Source organism: Mobula hypostoma, chromosome 5 (genome assembly GCF_963921235.1).
Source record: "Mobula hypostoma chromosome 5, sMobHyp1.1, whole genome shotgun sequence".
Taxonomy (NCBI): Eukaryota; Metazoa; Chordata; class Chondrichthyes; order Myliobatiformes; family Myliobatidae; genus Mobula; species Mobula hypostoma.
This window is the reverse complement of record NC_086101.1, coordinates 135,015,025-135,034,108: the sequence shown is the minus strand read 5'-3', so window position 1 is coordinate 135,034,108 and position 19,084 is coordinate 135,015,025. Positions and strand designations below refer to the sequence as shown.

The 19,084-nt window shown below is 41.3% G+C and overlaps 1 protein-coding gene across 1 annotated transcript in view; it reads left to right on the top strand.

The window, feature by feature from the left end:
- Positions 1-19,084, top strand: part of hsdl2 (hydroxysteroid dehydrogenase like 2) — a 164,622-nt gene that overhangs the window by 132,575 nt on the left and 12,963 nt on the right. Inside the window, exons 5-7 of the mRNA XM_063048957.1 lie at positions 1,289-1,392; positions 1,872-1,970; positions 15,580-15,774. Coding sequence (XP_062905027.1) covers positions 1,289-1,392; positions 1,872-1,970; positions 15,580-15,774 — 398 coding nt within the window. The remainder of the gene's footprint in view (positions 1-1,288; positions 1,393-1,871; positions 1,971-15,579; positions 15,775-19,084) is intronic.

Below are 19,084 nucleotides of genomic sequence, written 5' to 3'. Positions count from 1 at the left end.
GACGGTCTCAGGAGAACCGTTCTGCATGGCATTTTCAAGTAATTCCACCCTTTGGTGTAGGTAGTTATACAAACATAACCTCTTCTTTTTTTGAAGGAGAAGACTTTTTTAAGCAATCAAGGGAGGAACCCAGGTAGCAGAAATCTTCAACAACAGCTTCCATTATGAATTGTAGAAATTCATGGTACAGAATAAGGCCATTCAGCCCATTGTCCACATGTTGTTGACAAAGGATATTTAGATCTTCCTCACTTTCTTGATCACTGCCTGAAGACATTTTATTGCTCATCAAGGAACTATAATAAATGCGAAGTAACAACAATGCTGGAAATACTCAACATGTCAAGCAGTGTCTGCAGAGAGAAACAGATTCAATGTTTCAGGAACTGACTTTTCAGTGGAACTATTATATATACTATATATATATACTACAGTAGTTTCTGCCTCCACCACCACTTGAAGCACTTCAAACCTACCAGTCTTTGGTCGGAAGATTTTTTTTGTCTGAACTCCCCCGTTATCATTCTCTATTTACTTTTGAATTAATTACCTTGTTATTGCAGTAGCTGCTGGATAAAATAGACCTTTCCTATTCAGCCTATCAAAATCTCTCAGAATTTTATATGCCTCAATAAAAATTCTACTCTACATCCTCCATATTATTGAAAGTGAGTCCACCCTTGTCACTCTTGGCAACATCCTTGTAAATCTCCTTTGTGACATCTCTCAAGCCATCACTTCCTCCTTTTAATATGAATTAGATCCATTCATTTTTCAGGCAGCATGGGATTGCATGAAAGACCTGTATTATATGTAGAAGACATATATGATGAAGTTGGGTGGGGGGGGGGGCACCAGGGAGTTGGAAGGATTGAACAAAGCTGGGTGGAAGTTGGGCAAAACGGATGTCAAAACTTTTGATGAACATTGTAATTAGTCTTTAATTAAAGAAGTGCTTCGAGATGTTTTCAGTGTATTCTGTCATAATTCTTCTCCATAGCATAAAATATTTGCCGCTGCATTTTCTGTATTACGGTAATATCCACACTTCACTGGTCAACAAGTGCTTTGGGATTCTCTGAAATTGAAAAGGATACTATATAAGTGCAAGATGAGGGTAAAAATATCTTTGTTGGCTCACGAAAATCATTTGTAAAGGTTCTTCTGAGTCATTGTTAACATAAAAGCTGAAATTTTATGCCCAGTTTTCTGTTGAAAAACCAGTATGTTAATTCAAATTAGATTATGCATTTTGCATTGTACGTGACTCTTCTCTCCTCTGCCTTAGGTCCAAATTGTGCATTCCTTATCTGAAAAAGAGTGAAAATGGGCACATTCTGAATTTGAGTCCTCCTCTCAACATGAATCCAATATGGTTCAAGAATCACTGCGGTGAGCAGAAGAGATGTTCATGTATTTTTCTGGGAGACTTGAGAAACTGGAATTGTTGTCATTGAAACAGATGGGGTTAAGGGGAGAGCTCATCTTGTGGTTTAAGACCATGAGGGCTTTTCGATTTTTCCCACTGATATTAAAAATATTTTATCAGAGTCAACAAGCTATTTTTTGTTAAGCAAATGCTTTATCTAGGTCCAGTATGGACTGTCCGAAAAGTTGGTGATAGCTGATTCAAAAATCACTTTCAATGAGTGAAAAGAACTGTAGGGTTCTCAGTGAAGGGGAATTGGCTAGCACCTTCAAAGCACAGATGCAGACACAATAGGTCAAATGATGTCCTTCAGTGCTATAATTCTTTAAATCTTCAGTTTGATCTAGAAATAAATAGGAAAAATTGCTTGTATTTCTTATTCCTGAAGTCTGAAGAGGCAGACTATAGTGCTCATGATCTAAAAATTTATTTCTGTTCTCAGCATATACCATGGCTAAATATGGGATGTCGATGTGTGTTCTGGGTATGGCCGAGGAATTCAAGGGAGAAATTGCAGTTAATGCTTTGTGGCCAAAAACTGGTAAGGGTACCTTGATTTTCTTTAACCTGGTGATAATATTTATTTTGTACTAACGGTTGTATGTTTGAATATTTAATGCTATTGTAATTGAGACTTTGCTCCCTTCCTAGAGGTGTTGAGGTAGATATCAGGTATTGTTGAGTATGGTACTTGAATGATGAGCCTTACATTATTGCACAAGCATATACTTGGAATGCATATAGAAAAAAACTGGATAAATATTTGGTGAGTGTGGGGGGGGGTGTCAGAAGATATTTGGAAGGGTTGGTCGAAGGGTCAGGTGGGTGAAGGTTCAAACTGCACAGAAAGACTAGCGTAATATAACTGGAGAGATTGTGTGTGCCTTTGTCGTACATTGCTTAACGTAAATACTTAAGCACAAAATTCATGCACTATTCTAAATTCTTTCAGTGAATAGAAAGTTTTGATGTGCTATTCTTCAAATATTCTTACAATACATTATGCTCCGAGATTTTCAACAACATGCTGTATCCACTTGAAAAGTTAATAGGTAATTTAGGTAAATGAGACGACTCAGTAGTCAGCGCAACTTTTATAAATCACAAACAAGAGAAAATTTGAAGACACGGGGAATCCAAGCAACACACGCAATGCTGGAGGAACTCAGCAGCGCCTATGGGAGAGAGTACAGTCGACGTTTTGGGCCAAAGCCCTTCGGCAGGACTAGAGAAAAAATGCTGAGAAGTAGATTTAAAAGGTGGGGGGGGGAGGGGAAGAGGGTTAGGGTGAAACACAAGGTGATAGGTGGAACCTGAAGGGGGGAGGGGATGAAGTAAAGAGCTGGGAGGTTGATTGGTGAAAGAAAGAGAAGGCCATGGAAGAAAGAAAAGGGGGAGGAGCACCAGAGGGAGGCAATAGGCAGGCAAAGAGATAAGATAAGAGAGGGAAAAGGGGATGGGAAATGATGAAGAAGTGTGGGGGGGGGGAATTACGGGAAGTATGAGAAATCAATGTTCATGCCATCAAGTTGGAGGCTACCCAAACAGCAGATAAGGTGTTGTTTCTCCAGCCTAAGAATGGCCTTATCACTACAGAGGAAGAGGCTGTGGATAGATATATGGGAATGGGAAGTGGAATTAAAATGGGTGGCCATTGGGAGATCCCGCTTTTTCTGGCAGACGAAGCGTAGGTGCTCAGCGAAGCGGACTCCCAATCTATGTCGGGACCCACCGACATACCCGAGGCCACACCAGGAGCACCGAGCACAGTATATGACCCCAACAGACTCACAGGTGAATTGTCGCCTCATCTGGAAGAACTGTTCAGGGCCCTGAGTGGTAGTGAGGGAGGGGGTGTAGAGGCATCTGGTGCACTTGTTTCACTTGCAAGGATAGTTCCGGGAGGGAGATCAGAGGGGAGGGACAAATGGACAAGGGAGTTGCGTAGCGAGTGATCCCTACAGAAAGTGGGGGAAAGGGAAAGATGTGTTTGGTGGTAGAATCCCATTGGAGGTGGTGGAAGTTACGGAGAATTATGTGCTGGCCACAGAGGCTGGTGGGGTGGTAGATGAGGACAAGAGGAACCGTATCCTTGGTAGGGTGAAGGGAGGATGGGGTAAGAGCAGACATGTGTGAGATGGAGGATATGCGGTTGAGGGCAGTGTTGATAATAGAGGAAGGAAAGCCCCTTTCTTTGAAAAAGGAGAACATCTCCTTCGCTTTAGAATGAAAAGCCTCATCCTGAGAGCAGATGCGGTAGAGACAGAGGAATTGAGGGAAAAGGATGTTGATTTTACAAGTAACAGGGTGGGAAGAGGTATAGTCCATGGGTTTATAATAGACCGGTGGATAAGCTGTCTCCAGAGATAGAGACAGTGAGATCGAGAAAGGGGAGGGAGGTGTTGGAAATGTACCGGGTAAATTTGAAGGCAGATTGGAAGTTGGAGGCAAAGTAGAAGTCAACAAGTTCAGCATGGGTGCAGGAAGCAGCATCAATGCAGTCATCGATGTAGCGTAGGAAAAGTGCGGGATGGTCACCAGTGTAGGCTTGGAACATAGACTGTTCCACATAGCCGACAAACAGGCAGGCATAGCTGGGACCATGCAAGTGCCTAGGGCTACACCCTTTGTTTGAAAGAAGTGGGAGGAGCCAAGGGAGAAATTATTTAGCTTGAGGACAAGTTCCGCCTGGTGTCCAGAAAGAAATGGAGTGCTTTGAGGCCTTCCTGGTTGCGGATGCAGGTGTGTAGGGACTGGACATCCATAGGTAAAATAAGGTGATGGAGGCCAGGGAACCTGAAATCATTGAAAAGATCCAGAGCATGTGAAGTGTCATGCTCTTTCGTAAATCCCCACTTTAGCTGCATCTGAAATGCCACCTGGTTGTGTGACATTGTTGCCAACCACTGTCAGAGTATGTCAGTAAGTTAGCCATAGCCACTGTTTCATCATGACAATGTTATGCACGGATTTACCTCAGAAAGATACCCCTGACATTGGTGCCATGCTGGGAAGAGACACATTCGAAGCAGAGGTGGTTATTATGTTGCAGGAAATATTAGTTTCTACCATTTCAGTATTAGAAAGAAAAATATCCTTTTCTTCTTTCTCTAGCCTTGGATCCTGGAATGCTAATCAAATACAAGACATTGAACTTCCCAGTGGCCAGGCATTCATTTTAATTCCCATTCTGCCATGTTGGTCCAGGGCTGCCTCTTGTGCCACAAGGAGGCCATCCTCAGGTGGAGGAGCAACACCTTAAATTCTGTCTGAGAAGCCTCCAACCTGATTGCATGAACGTCGATTTCTCCTTCCAGTTAAAAAAAATTCCCTCCCCCTCCCCTCTTCTTCTATACCCACTTTGGTTCTTTACCTCCTCTCAACTGCTTATCACCTCACCTTGGGCCTGCTCCTCTTTCTCTTTTTTCTTATGGTCCACTTTCCTCTCCAGCCCTTTATTTTTCCGACCCACCTGGCTTCACCTATCACCTTCTAGCTATCCTCCTTCCCCTCTCCCCCCCACCTTTTTTTCTGTAATCTTCCCCCTTCCTTTCCAATCCTGGAGAAGGGCCTTGGGCTGAAACATCAACTGTTTATTCATTTCCATAGATGTTGCGTGACCTGCTGAGTTCCTCCAGCATTTTGTGTATATTGTATTGAATATGTATTTCTACTTATCTTCAAACCTTCTGAAGAAGTTGAGTCAAAAGAATGCTCAAATTTACATGTCAGTAGGTGGAATGCGAACCATCCAACATCTTGCATTGGTAAGAGCTGGTTGAAGCATTTAAATTCTGTACAAAGGTGCATGACAAAGCAGTTCTTGGCTGTCACCGGTGGGTAGAGCTGCAGCTATTAAATAGAAATGTATCTGTACAGGATGATCACCACCATTACTCTGGCTACAAAAGTATATTGTCCACAGGAAGAACTAAAGTCACACTGGTAAAGTTAGGTCAACATGCCTCCATATCTGTTTTCTGTTCTTTTGAGGACAAGAACAGAAAACAAAAATAACAAAACTAGTTCCACTCCTAGGCTCATGCTATCCAGGTTCGGAGATACCACTTGCCATATGTGGATTAAAAATATGGAATTTTCTACCTATTTCTTCCCTTTTAACATTTATGTTACTAGAAAGTATGAAAGATTTGGAAGAAGAGTATTTGACTCAGCGGAGTTTGGCAATGATGAAATTTCCTTTTGGAAATCCACTTAAACTACCATAGCTGATCCACCAACTGACTGACAGATGTGTATTTTTATCTTGATTCCATAGGATAAATGATTCCCTAACGTACCTCTTGAATAGAGTTGTCAAATTGTTCAGTCGCTCAGACTGTGGGTATCTGGAAGCCATCTTCTTTGTCTTGTTAAATTACATGGATTCCGGTAGTCAGCCTAAGAAAAATACTTCAGTTCACGGCACTGAGTAAGAAACAGTATTGCACAGTTTGACCCATCAAACTTCAGTGTAAAATGCCACTTCATGCTCTTTCCAACAGCAGGTCTGTGTAGAACAAAACAACATCTTTCTAAAGAAAATCAGTCGAAAGTTCCGAAACATGTAGATCATTGACTAGCTGAGTTATTTTGAAGACAAGGAGGTTGTGTTAATTTATTAAACAAAAATCTCGACTCCATTTATTTTAATAGATGGGCTGTGAAAGGAAATAAATACTTGACTATATTTGGACCACATCCAAGGTAAATCTACAATGCAGGTGTGAACTTTCCCTAATTGGTCGAAACCATTATGTATGAGAAAGGTTATATTCTTAATCAGAGGAATTTGTGCCATTCAAATTATCACTGCATTTGATTTCTGATGAGGCATTGCAATTTTAAAGTCTTCTCCACCTCATGTGTTAAGGTGTGCGAATAATTGAGTTTTAGGTTCATGCCACATTCACCTTCTTCAGATCTTACTGATATTGCTGAAATGCATAGGTGGCTTGCAAGGGATTGAGCACAGTAAACTGGCAGAAATGGATTTTTGAAGGGCCGTAGTACTGATTGTACATCCTGCCATTTGCAGCTTTCAAGTATCAGAGAAATTAAAATGATTGTGAGATCGACCTAATATTGATTGTAAATTGAGAGTGTATATTGTCATAACTCTTGCAAATGAGGAAATTGTTTTAACATGAATGAGAAAGAAAAATATTGTTATTAATTAGCATTGATGACACCTATGGACCTGTCACTGACTTTGACCCTCTTTTGCTTTGGTATGGAAATAGACTTCAATAATGACACATGATTATTAATCCATGCATTAGGATTATGTTATAGACAATAGACAATAGGTGCAGGAGTAGGCCATTCGGCCCTTCGAGCCAGCACTGCCATTCACTGTGATCATGGCTGATCATCCAGTTCCTGCCTTATCCCCATATCCTTTGATTCTGCTATCTTTAAGAGCTCTATCCATCTCTTTCTTGAAAGCATCCAGAGACTTGGCCTCCACAGCCTTCTGGGGCAGAGCATTTCATATATCCACCACCCTCTGAGTGAAAAAGTTTTTCCTCAACTCTGTTCTAAATGGCCTACCCCTAATTCTTAAGCTGTGGCCTCTGGTTCTGGACTCACCCATCAGTGGGAACATGCTTCCAGCCTGCAGCGTGTCCAATCCCTTAATAATCTTCAAATAGATTATATTCATTATATTCAAATAATGTTTCAAAAAGATCCCCTCTCAGCCTTCTAAATTCCATACTATACAAGCCCAGTCGCTCCAATCTTTCGACTTATGACAGTTCCGCCATCCCGGGAATTAACCTTGTGAACCTACACTGCACTCCCTCAATAGCAAGAATGTCCTTCCTCAAATTTGGAGACCAAAACTGCACAAAATACTCCAGGTGTAGTCTCACCAGGGCCCTGTACAGCTGCAGAAGGACCTCTTTGCTCTTATACTCAATTCCCCTTGTTATGAAGGCCAGCATGCCATTAGCTTTTTTCACTGCCTGCTGTACTTGCATGCTTGTTTTCGGTGACTGATGTACAAGAACACCTAGATCTCATTGTGCTTCCCCTTTTCCTAACTTGACTCCATTTCGATAATGATCTGCCTTCCCGTTCTTACCACTGAAGTGGATAACCTCTCATTTATCCACAAGCTTTAGCAGTTATACCTTTAGCAGTTGAGCCTCTATTGGCCAGTGTGAAACTTGAGTTGAAGTATCAATTTAAAAGCCTTTTTGCTGTGATGTTTCACTCACAGATGAGCTCAACATCTCTTATGTACACTTTGAAATTTGCCACTTTGAATTACTTGTAAATACAAAGATTTATTTAAGATTAACTTTTTACCCTTAATTGACCATATTATTCAACTTTCATCTAAATGGTTTCCTTTATATTTAACTTTGATTGGTCGTATTAATGCACTTAAGATGTTTTTTTTGCCAAAATTTCTATATATATTTCAGGCATTACCAATCTTTGTCCCAAAATCTTTTTTTGATAAAGTTGACTCAAAAATTTCTTCATTTATTTGGCAAAATAAAAACCCGAGGCTGGGTAAAATACATTTACAGAAAGCTAAGAGAGATGGAGGTTTAGCATTACCTAACTTTAGATTCTATTATTGGGCAATTAATATTCGACATATGAAATTTTGGTTACTTGACCAGGATATACTATCTATTCCTAAATGGGTAGCATTGGAACTACAATCTGTTCAGGGTTATCCACTTGGCTCTATTTTAGGTTCCTCTCTTCCTTTTGATTTGAAACGCCTTAAACAGGTACCTAACCCAATAGTTAAATATACCTTACGTATTTGGTTTCAATTCAGAAAGTGTTTTGATCTTAACCAATTTGGGCTAGCGATTCCTATTTTAGGTAATATATTTTTTCCTCCCTCTTTTACGGATCGTGCTTTTCAAATTTGGAAGACTAAGGGTATTTCACGGTTTTTGGATTTATTTTTAGATGGTTCCCTTATGTCTTTTGAACAATTATCTAATAAATATAATTTATCAAGAATACATTTTTTTAGATATCTACAAGTTAGAAATTTCCTAAGTACTATACTTTCTTCTTTTCCTATGCTTCCTCCCACATACATTTTAGATACTATAATTAACCTTAATCCATGTCAGAAAGGTGCATCGGCTATGATTTATAATATTATTATGAAACTTAGGAAAGCTCCATTTGATAAGATTAGGGTAGATTGGGAACAGGAATTGGGGTCTATCATTTCAGTGGATGACTGGGGGCAGATTTTACAATTAGTCAATACTTCCTCTATATGTGCTAAACATTCCCTAATTCAATTTAAAGTTGTTCATAGAGCACATATGTCCAAAGATAAATTAGCTCGCTTTTATTCTCATATTAATCCTTTTTGTGATAGATGTCCGGGGCAGATAGCCTTTTTAACTCATATGTTTTGGTCTTGTCCTGCTCTGGAAACTTTTTGGAGAGACATTTTTAATATTATCTCCAAGGTATTGAATATAGATATCTCTCCTCACCCTATTACTGCTATCTTTGGACTACCTAAAATTTCCAGTAATCTTTCTCCTTCAGCCCGTAGAATGATTGCATTTCTTACTTTAATGGCGAAAACATGTATCTTACAACATTGGAAAGAGCTTAATGCTCCAACTACCTTTTTTTGGTTTTCTCAGACGATATTATGCTTGAACTTGGAGAAAATTAGAAGCAATCTTTATGATTCCTCACTTAAATTTGAACAGACCTGGAGATCTTTTATTCAATATTTTCATTTAATGTAATTTTTTTTTCTCTCCTCTTTTTTTTGCTCCATATTTATATACCCTTCTTGTTTTTTTTTACTGTTTTTAATGGAGGTCGGGATTGAGGACGTGATTTTAAGTTTTTTTTTTAACTCTGCTTGGTTCCAAGTTAGCCCATTGCTTTGCTTTCCTTTTAGTTAGTTGCACGGTGGTTTTTTTTGGGGTTTTTTTTTTCGTTTTCTCTATTGATATATATATAAAAATTAGTATACTATTATGTTACCTTAGTATGTTATGTTTAAATTACATTGTTTGTATCTTTTTTTGTATTAATATCTCCTGTAATTTTATTATATTCTAACAGTGTATTAGTGCTTATATGGCTTACCTTTTGTATACTTATTCAATAAAAAGATTTAAAAAGAAAGAAAGAAATTTGCCACTTTGAAAAAACCCACTGCAATTTGCCTATCACAACAGTAGGTCAGTGGCAGACGCAATTTCAATGGCTCTCCACACAGCCTGAGACCACCTGGGACAATACAAACACCTATGTCAGGATGCTGTTCAACGACTATAGCTTAGCATTTAACATCATCATTCCCACAATCCTGATTGAGAAGTTACAGAACCTGAACCTCTGTACCTCCCTCTGCAATTGGATCCTTGACTTCCTAACCGGAAGGTCACAATCTGTGCGGATTGGTGATAATATTTCCTCCTCGCTGATGATCAACACTGGTGCATGTCAGGGGTGTGTGCTTAGCCCACTGCTCTACTCTCTATATACCCATGACTGTGTGGCTAGGCACAGCTCAAATACCATCTATAAATTTGCTGATGATACGACCATTGTAGGTAGAATCTCAGATGGAGACGAGAGGGCATACAGAAGTGAGATATGCCAACTAGTGGATTGGTGCCACAGCACCAACCTGGCACTGAATGTCAGTAAGACGAAAGAGCTGATTGTGGACTTCAGGAAGTGTAAGACGAAGAAACACGTACCAATCCTCATAGAGGGATCAGAAGTGGAGACAGTGAGCAGTTTCAAGTTCCTGAGTGTCAAGATCTCTGAGGACCTAACCTGGTCCCAGTATATCAATTCAGCTATAAAGAAGGCAAGACAGCAACTATACTTCAATGGACTTTGAAGAGATTTGGTATGTCAACAAATACCCTCAGAAATGTCTATAAATGTACTGTGGAGAGCATTTTGACAGGCTGCATCACTGTCTGGTATGGAGGGGCTACTGCACAGGACCGAAAGAAGTTGCAGAAGGTTGTAAATCTAGTTAGCGCCATCTTGGGTACTAGCCTGCAAAGTACCCAGGACATCTTCAAGGAGCGGTGTTCCAGAAAGGAAGCATCTATTATTAAGGACCCTCAGCACCGAGGGCATGCCCTTTTCTCACTGTTACCATCAGGTAGGAGGTACAGAAGCCTGAAGGCACACACTCAGCGATTCAGGAACAGCTTCTTCTCCTCTGCCATCCGATTCCTAAATGAACATTGAACCCATGAACACTTCATCACTTTTTTAATATATATTAATTCTGCTTTTGCACAATTTTTAATCTCCAATATACATATACTGTAACAGATTTAATTATTTTTCCTTCTATATTGTGTATTGCAGTGAACTGCTGCTACTAAGTTAACAGGTTTCATGACACATGCCAGTGATAATAAACCTGATTCTGATTCTGGTTCTGAAAGGGGGAATAAAACTATATCTGTACAAATCTTGGCAGTATCTGATGACCCATCGATCTCTGTCTCAAAGGCTGAAAACAGAAGATCTTTTGAGAGGGTGAACCTTTGCAAGACATAAGGGTCCTGATGGTGTACCTGGTAGGGTAGTGAAAATCTGTGCCAACCAGCTGGCGGATGCGTTCAAGGACATCTTTTATCTCTCACTGCTACAATCAGAGGTTCCCACCTCTGCTTCAAAAGGAGCACAATCATACCAGTGCCCAAGAAGAGCTGGGTGAGCTGCCTTAGTGACTATCACCTCGTTGCACTCACATCTGCTGTGATGAAGTGCTTTGAGAGGTTGGTCATGGCCAGAATCAGCTTCTGACTAAGAAAGAACCTGGACCAACTGCAGTTTGCCTATTGTCACAATAGGTCTACAGTGGATGCAATCTCACTGGCTCGTCACTTGGCCTTGGATCACCTGCACGATAGCAATACCCACGTCGGGCTGCTGTTTGTTGGTAACAGCTCAGCATTCAACACCATCATACCCCCAGTAATAATCAACAAGCGCCGAAGCCTGAGTCTCTGTATCCCCCTCTGCAACTGGATCCTTGGCTTCCTCATCAGGAGACCACAGTAACTACAGATCTCTAATAACATCTGCTTCTTGCTGACAATCAACACTGGCGCATCTCAAAGATATGTGCTTAGCCCACTGCTCTAATCTCTCTACACCATGACCATGTGGCTAGGCACAGCTCAGATTCCATTTCTTTTTTATTCTCTTTCTGCACTACTTAATTTTAAAATATGTATTTCTTATGTAATTTATAGCTTTTAAGAAACTTATTGTGCATTGCAATGTACTAGTGTCCCAAAATAACAAATTTCACAACATATGTCAGTGAAATCAAACCTGATTCCGATTCTAGAAGCCTTTTTAAATACCTGACTTTTAACAGTTTTTAATAAGTCGCACTTCAAAGGTTCAAAGGTAGAATTTAACGTCAGAGAAACGTATACAATATACATCGTGAAAATGCTTTTTCTTCTCAAGCATCCATGAAAACAGAGAAGTGCCCCAAAGAATGAACAGTTAAACGTGAGCACCCCAAAATCCCCGCCCCGCAGCTCCCCCCTCCTGCGCATAAACGGCAGGATGCAATGACTCCCCCTTCCCCCCACCAGCAAAAAAAAGCACATTGGTACAGTCACTGAGCCCAAGTGTGTGCTAAGCAATAGCAAAGACACAGACCAAAGTTACCCAAAAAGTTTCGCATTTCATCCGACATTCGACAAACCACAGGTTCCCTCTCTCCCTGGCAAGGGAGAGGGAGGTGTCCCCCATTTTTACAGCAAGTGGGAGACATTAACAACAACCGGCTGTTTATGATGTTAAAAGTCTGTTTCGTCACTTTTCTGGAGCTCCGTGTCCAAAGATCACAAAGACCTTTGGCCTTCGGGCCCACAGCGAAAGATTTTCCGGCCTCCCCAACAACACACGAGTCTCCTGCCGTGAGATCAACCCTTGATCCGCCCATCTCCAGAGCCCTGAGATCTTAGGCTTCCAAACGCGATCGAGACTCTCAGGCCAAACTCTTGGCATGTTGAATAACGGCCAGTCATGGAACCCCGAGAATGGGTCCCATTCCTGCAAAGAACCGAAGCCTGCGTGTAACTCCAGGTCAGAGTCTTCAAAAGAACCCTGAAAGGGAAAAATAAAGATATTAAAGATGGAAATAGAGCTGTTTCCGAAGATGCAAACAAAGGAATCGCCGTTAGGCGCCATCATCCCTCCTAAGCTCCGCCTTCAATTGTGATTTGAATTTACAATACTGGTCAAAAGTTATAGGCATGTTAAAAAATTCTGTAAAGCAAAAATGCTTTGAAAATAATGAAATGAAAAGTTTTCAATATAAAAAAATTACTTTAAGGAGTAAACAGTAAAATACTAAATCAAATCAATATTTGGTGTGACCAGCCTTTGTCTTTAAACTGCATCAATTCTCTTAGGTACACTGCCATGCAGATTTATAAGAAAATCAGCTGGGTGGTTGTTCCAAGCATCTTGCTTCTTCTGCAGACTTTGGCTGTCTTGCTTGCTTCTGTCTCTCCAGGTAATCCCAGACAGCCTTGATGATGTGAAGGCCATACCATCTGAAACCATATGAAAAAAGGGGGGGGGGCGCTTAACAGTTTTGCACAGTACTGTACTTCTGACCAATAGTGACACATTTTTGTAATTTTATCAATGAATGTATATAAAAGAAGTAAGAGATAGGTTAAATATTCCTCATTTTTAGTGGTATTCGTTGTTAAAGAGAATCAAATCACCTATAAGGGAAATATGTCATTTAAATCATGTTTCTATATATAAATCTCTGTTCTTGTTAAATAAGGGGAGCTGTGGTAAAATGAATGTCACAAATATATTTAATAAGATGAATGACAAGATGAATTTTGTGTGTGATATAAATACTGTAAAAGTAATCATTGATTTGTTCAGCGAAGTCTACAAGAGAATGGGCCTTGAGCAAATCAAAGATCTTTCACCAAACTGCTCCACTACACAATACCCCTTTACGGTTAACATTCACGATAAGATCCAGGAAAATGTGATGCACTTTCCATACTTCAACAGCTACCTTTAGTAGAGTTTGGTGAAATTCACCACAATCTCTAGTTTATCAGCAGGCCTTTAGTCATCTGAGAAAAAGAATGTTTAAAGATTAAGGCAATCAGATACAGCACAGACCCTATGGTAGCAGTAATTCCTATTGTGATGTATGCTTCAGAGATGTGGACCACTTACAGCACTGGGAAGGTACTACCAATATTATCTCTGCAAAATTCTACAGATCTATAGGTAGAATAAATGAAACTTTGTCAGTGTACTTTCCCAGGCCAACATCGCCACCCTTCAGGCACTGAGTACAAGCAGCCGTCTGTGATCGACAGCCCTGCTGTTTGCTGCTCGACGCCAATTTACTGAGAAAATCGTTCTGCTTTAAGCTCTGTCATGGTATGAAACTGAAGAAGGCAGATGAAACGTGATATTCCCATCAAACAGTGGTAATTCCTGATCCAGGTTGCTCAAGTAGAGAAGAAGCATTTGGGAGTGCACTCTTCAAGGGAAATCCAGTATAAACAGTGCATTCTGCCTCTCAAATAGTCCAACCATCTGCACCTAACAAGCACCTCCTACCCCACTGGCAGTTACTTCAAATTGGAATGTAAGCAAATGGTCTTCATACATGAATGACTGTCCAAGAGAAAAATCAAGTAATATCTTAAATATATATCAAAGTATATTTTGGAAGATCTCTGCATAGATGTATTTGACATTGATTGCATGTAACATTAGGGTTTTAGGATATAGACCTATTGACAATGAAGAAACAACAATATATTTCTAAACACAAGATTCTGGAGGATGTTGTGAGACCTGGAGGGAAATCTCAAAGTGGTGGTTTCCTCAATGCTAGAAGGAATAGCAGTTGAATGGATTGCTTTGTCCTGGATAATGTTAATCGTCTTGAAAGTTGTTGGAGCTGTGGTAATCTAGACAACTGATGTGTATTACATCACACTTGGGCCTTGCAAGTGGTGGAAAGGGTTTGGGTATGAGGAGGTAAGTTGTTCACTGTATGTATGTTGCTGGTCCCGAGAGGTTTCTGATCAATGGTGACCTTCACAATATTCATGGTCAGGGACTTAGAGATGTTAATCCCTTTGAATATCATTGGTAGTTGGTTAGATATATTTTTGTTGGACATGATCATTGCCTGGCACTGTGCAATGATTACGTTTTGCCAGCTATCAGTTTGCACCTGAATTTTTGTCTAGGTTTTGCCACTGGTAGATATATGCTGCTTCTTTGTTGAGGAGTTATGAACAGAACAGAACATCATGTAATCATCAGCAAACATCTCTACTTCTTTCCTGCTTTCCTTGAGCCATTAATCAGCCTGGGAGATTTAGCAGCATCATTATTTGATTACTTGTTACGCTTGATCAGTATTGTTTAGATTTTCCTTTCGCAATCTTTCAGCGGTACTTCTCAGGTGGCACTATGTTTGTAATGTAGGAAGGACGTACAGTAGCTAGTTTGAACACAGCGAACTGTCGAACCATATGATTTGTTTCAGTGATTTTTTTGAGGAATAAATATTAACTGGGGCACTGGGGTGAACCCTACTGACTCCCTCCAGTGCAGACCTTCCCATATTTGCAACTGACAAGAATGCTGGGTTAGCACACCTGAGGTCTGTGCACCTTTTGAGTAAAGTCGCCAAAGACTGGTGTGGGCACCAGTAAAGATCAATGGTTTTGAACCAGCCCACTTGCCCCACTATCAGTAAGTTGTCCGCAGTGTGTAGGGGAGTGGTAAACCCTGGGAAGAGTTGACGTGGGAATGTGGGGAGAATAAAGTGGATTTGGGTAGGGTTAGTGTGAAAGGCGTATGATGGTTGGTGTGCGCTCAGTGGGCTGAGGGGCCCATTTCTGTGTTGACTATGACTCTAACCCTGCAACCATCGCATGTCCCAAGTTGGTTGCCACTGCAATTTGCTCTGGATATCCTGTACCTTTTTTGAAAACAAAACTTCTGTCTCATATGGCCTGCTTTTATTATGATCTTGTTCTGTGCTAGCAAACAACAAAATGAACCTTTAAGTTAATTTATATAATAATTTTAAGTATTATATATTAAAATACATTTCTTTTGACATCTTGTAGCCATCCAAACATCTGCGATGGACATGCTGGGAGGACCCGGTGTGAGCAAACAGTGCAGGAAGCCTGAGATAATAGCTGATGCTGCCTATGCCATTTTCTGTAGGCCAAAGTCGTTTACTGGGAACTTTATAATTGATGAAGAATTTCTTAAAGGAGAAGGAATAAGTGACTTTGATGTCTATGCAGTTGAACCAGGTACGCAGAATTCTTGCAGTTTTTAAACATATTATAACTAAACTGAATCCTGTATTCACCATAGTTTGCTGAAAAGAACCAAAATTGTTTTTACACTGGAGCAGAGGGATTAAAGGGAAAAATTTTACAAACTAAGATATTGTGTGGCCTTGATAGGAGGACACTATTTTGAGAATTAAATGATTTTGTACACTCGGGAAGCTTGTGAAGAGAATTTAATAATTGGCATTGTGAAACAATAAAGTTACAACTGAAGCCAGGAAATACTTGAAACATTCAGGAGCTCAGAAAGTATCGGGAGAGACACAGTTAACTCTTCAGAACTGATGTAAGGTCAATGACCTGAATAGTTAAACTCTGTTAACTCTCCATAGGTGCTGACATGCTGAATATTCAATCTTTATTTTTGACTTCTGGCACCTGCAATTTCTTTTTTGCTTTTAGATTTCTTTAAGTTTATTACAGTTTCAATTTAAAAAGGTATGGCAGAGTACAGAAGATCACCATCCCAAAATTAAAATGATGTAATTATTTGAGTTGAAAGGCCTTCGTTGGGTAAACAGCCTCTGGTTTTATGGTTGTAGTGTGATAAAAGAAGAGGAAGTGAGAGAATGAGAGACTTGAGAAACCTATTCCCCAGCACCACCAACTGGCCAGAGTCTGTAACTATATCATTACAGCAAACTTAACAAAGGAATTACATGATATCAGAAGGAAGTGGCGCTCACTGTTAATTAGGCATAAGAGACAGCAAATGCTGGAAATCTCGAGCAACACAGATTGGAAAGAAGTAAAGGAACTCAGTGAATGAGGCAACATCTATGGAGGGAAATGACAATTGACGTTTTGGGCTGAGACCTCATCTGGACCAGATAAAAGAGGGGAGATAGCGAACATATAAAAGTGTGGGGGGGGGGGTGGAATAGAGCAAGAGCTGACAGGTAATAGATGCATCAAGAAAAGGAGTAGGAATGATAGGTAGGTGAGGAGGGAATGGGAATGGTGTAAGCAATTGGGTAGTGATAGGTGGAAGTGGCAAAGGGTTGAAGAAGATGGAATCTGATAAGAGAGGATGGTGGACCATAGAATAGAGGGAAGGAAGGGGAAGGGGAACCAGTGGAAGGAATGTGCAGGTGATGGGCAGATAGAGAGGATGGAAGAGGGAAAGATGGGCACCAGTGAGATCAGGAAAAGAAAGATGGAAGAGGCAGAGAGGAGCAGTTACTGGAAGTTAAAGAATTCAACATTTATCAGGTTGGACACTTCCAAGGTGGAATATCAAGTGCTGTTCACTTTATCTGCGTTTATAGTCTCAACACAGCAGTGAAGGAGACAGTTGACGGACATGTCAGTGTGGGAGTGGGAAATCGAACTTAAATAGCTGGCCACCAGGAGATCTTGGATGGGACAGTGGAAGGAGCAAAAGTGCTGTACGAAGCTGTCCTCCAATCTGCATCAGATCTCACTGTGGTAGGTGAAGCTGCAGCGGATGCAGTAAATAACACCGATGGGTTCACATGTGAATGGTTGCCTCACCTGGACGGTTGTGAGAGAGGAGGTGTCGGGACAGGTGTGTACTTAGTGCACTTGCAGTTATGAGTCCTAGAGGGGGATTGGTGGGAAGGATGAGTGGATAGGGGAGTCACAAAGAGATGGCAGAAGCTGTGGAGAATGATAAGAATGATATTTGGATGTACAGCCTGGTGTGGTGGCTAGAGAGGACTAAGGGAACTCTCTCCCTCTAATGACTATCGGTGTGGTGGTGAATGGGGTGAGGACTGATGTACGGGAAATGGAAGAGAGGCAAGTGAGGACTCCATCTGTAGCAATGGGGAGGGGGGCGGAAGCTCCATGAAAACTAAGTATTAATTAATTGATAAAAAGAATTAAGACTTCAGCAGAGTTGAATATCTGTGCTGTCTGCAATTCAACTATTGATGATCTCAGTCATTCTGAGGGTTTGAGAAGCCCAGTTTCAAAGAGAGTGCAACTCAAATATCAAAGTTGCTGGTGAACGCAGCAGGCCAGGCAGCATCTATAGGAAGAGGCGCAGTCGACGTTTCAGGCCGAGACCCTTCGTCAGGACTAACAGAAGGAAGAGTGAGTAAGGGATTTGAAAGCTGGAGGGGGAGGGGGAGATGCAAAATGATAGGAGAAGACAGGAGGGGGAGGGATGGAGCCGAGAGCTGGACAGGTGATAGGCAGAAGGGGATACGAGAGGATCATGGGACAGGAGGTCCGGGAAGAAAGACGGGGGGCGGGGGGTGACCCAGAGGATGGGCAAGAGGTATATTCAGAGGGACAGAGGGAGAAAAAGGAGAGTGAAAGAAAGAATGTGTGCATAAAAAAGAGTAACAGCTGGGGTACGAGGGGGAGGTGGGGCCTAGCGGAAGTTAGAGAAGTCAATGTTCATGCCATCAGGTTGGAGGCTATCCATACGGAATATAAGGTGCTGTTCCTCCAACCTGAGTGTGGCTTCATCTCTACAGTAGAGGAGGCCGTGGATAGACATGTCAGAATGGGAATGGGATGTGGAACTACCACCACTCTGCTCCATCTAGCAGAATTAGTCCTTACTCTTAATAATTTCTCCTTTTGCTCCTCCCATTTCCTCCAAACTAAAGGTGTAGCTATGGGCACCCGTATGGGTCCTAGCTATGCCTGCCTTTTTGTTGGGTTTGTGGAACAATCTATGTTCCGTGCCTATTCTGGTATCTGTCCCCCACTTTTCCTTCGCTACATCGACGACTGCATTGGCGCTGCTTCCTGCACGCATGCAGAACTCGTTGACTTTATTAACTTTGCCTCCAACTTTCACCCTGCCCTCAAGTTTACCTGGTCCATTTCCGACACCTCCCTCCCCTTTCTAGATCTTTCTGTCTCTGTCTCTGGAGACAGCTTATCCACTGATGTCTACTATAAGCCTACTGACTCTCACAGCTATCTGGACTATTCCTCTTCTCACCCTGTCTCTTGCAAAAACGCCATCCCCTTCTCGCAATTCCTCCGTCTCCGCCGCATCTGCTCTCAGGATGAGGCTTTTCATTCTAGGACGAGGGAGATGTCTTCATTTTTTAAAGAAAGGGGCTTCCCTTCCTCCACTATCAACTCTGCTCTTAAACGCATCTCCCCCATTTCATGTACATCTGCTCTCACTCCATCCTCCCACCACCCCACTAGGAATAGGGTTCCCCTGGTCCTCACCTACCACCCCACCAGCCTCCGGGTCCAACATATTATTCTCCGTAACTTCCGCCACCTCCAACGGGATCCCACCACCAAGCATATCTTTCCCTCCCCCCCTCTCTCT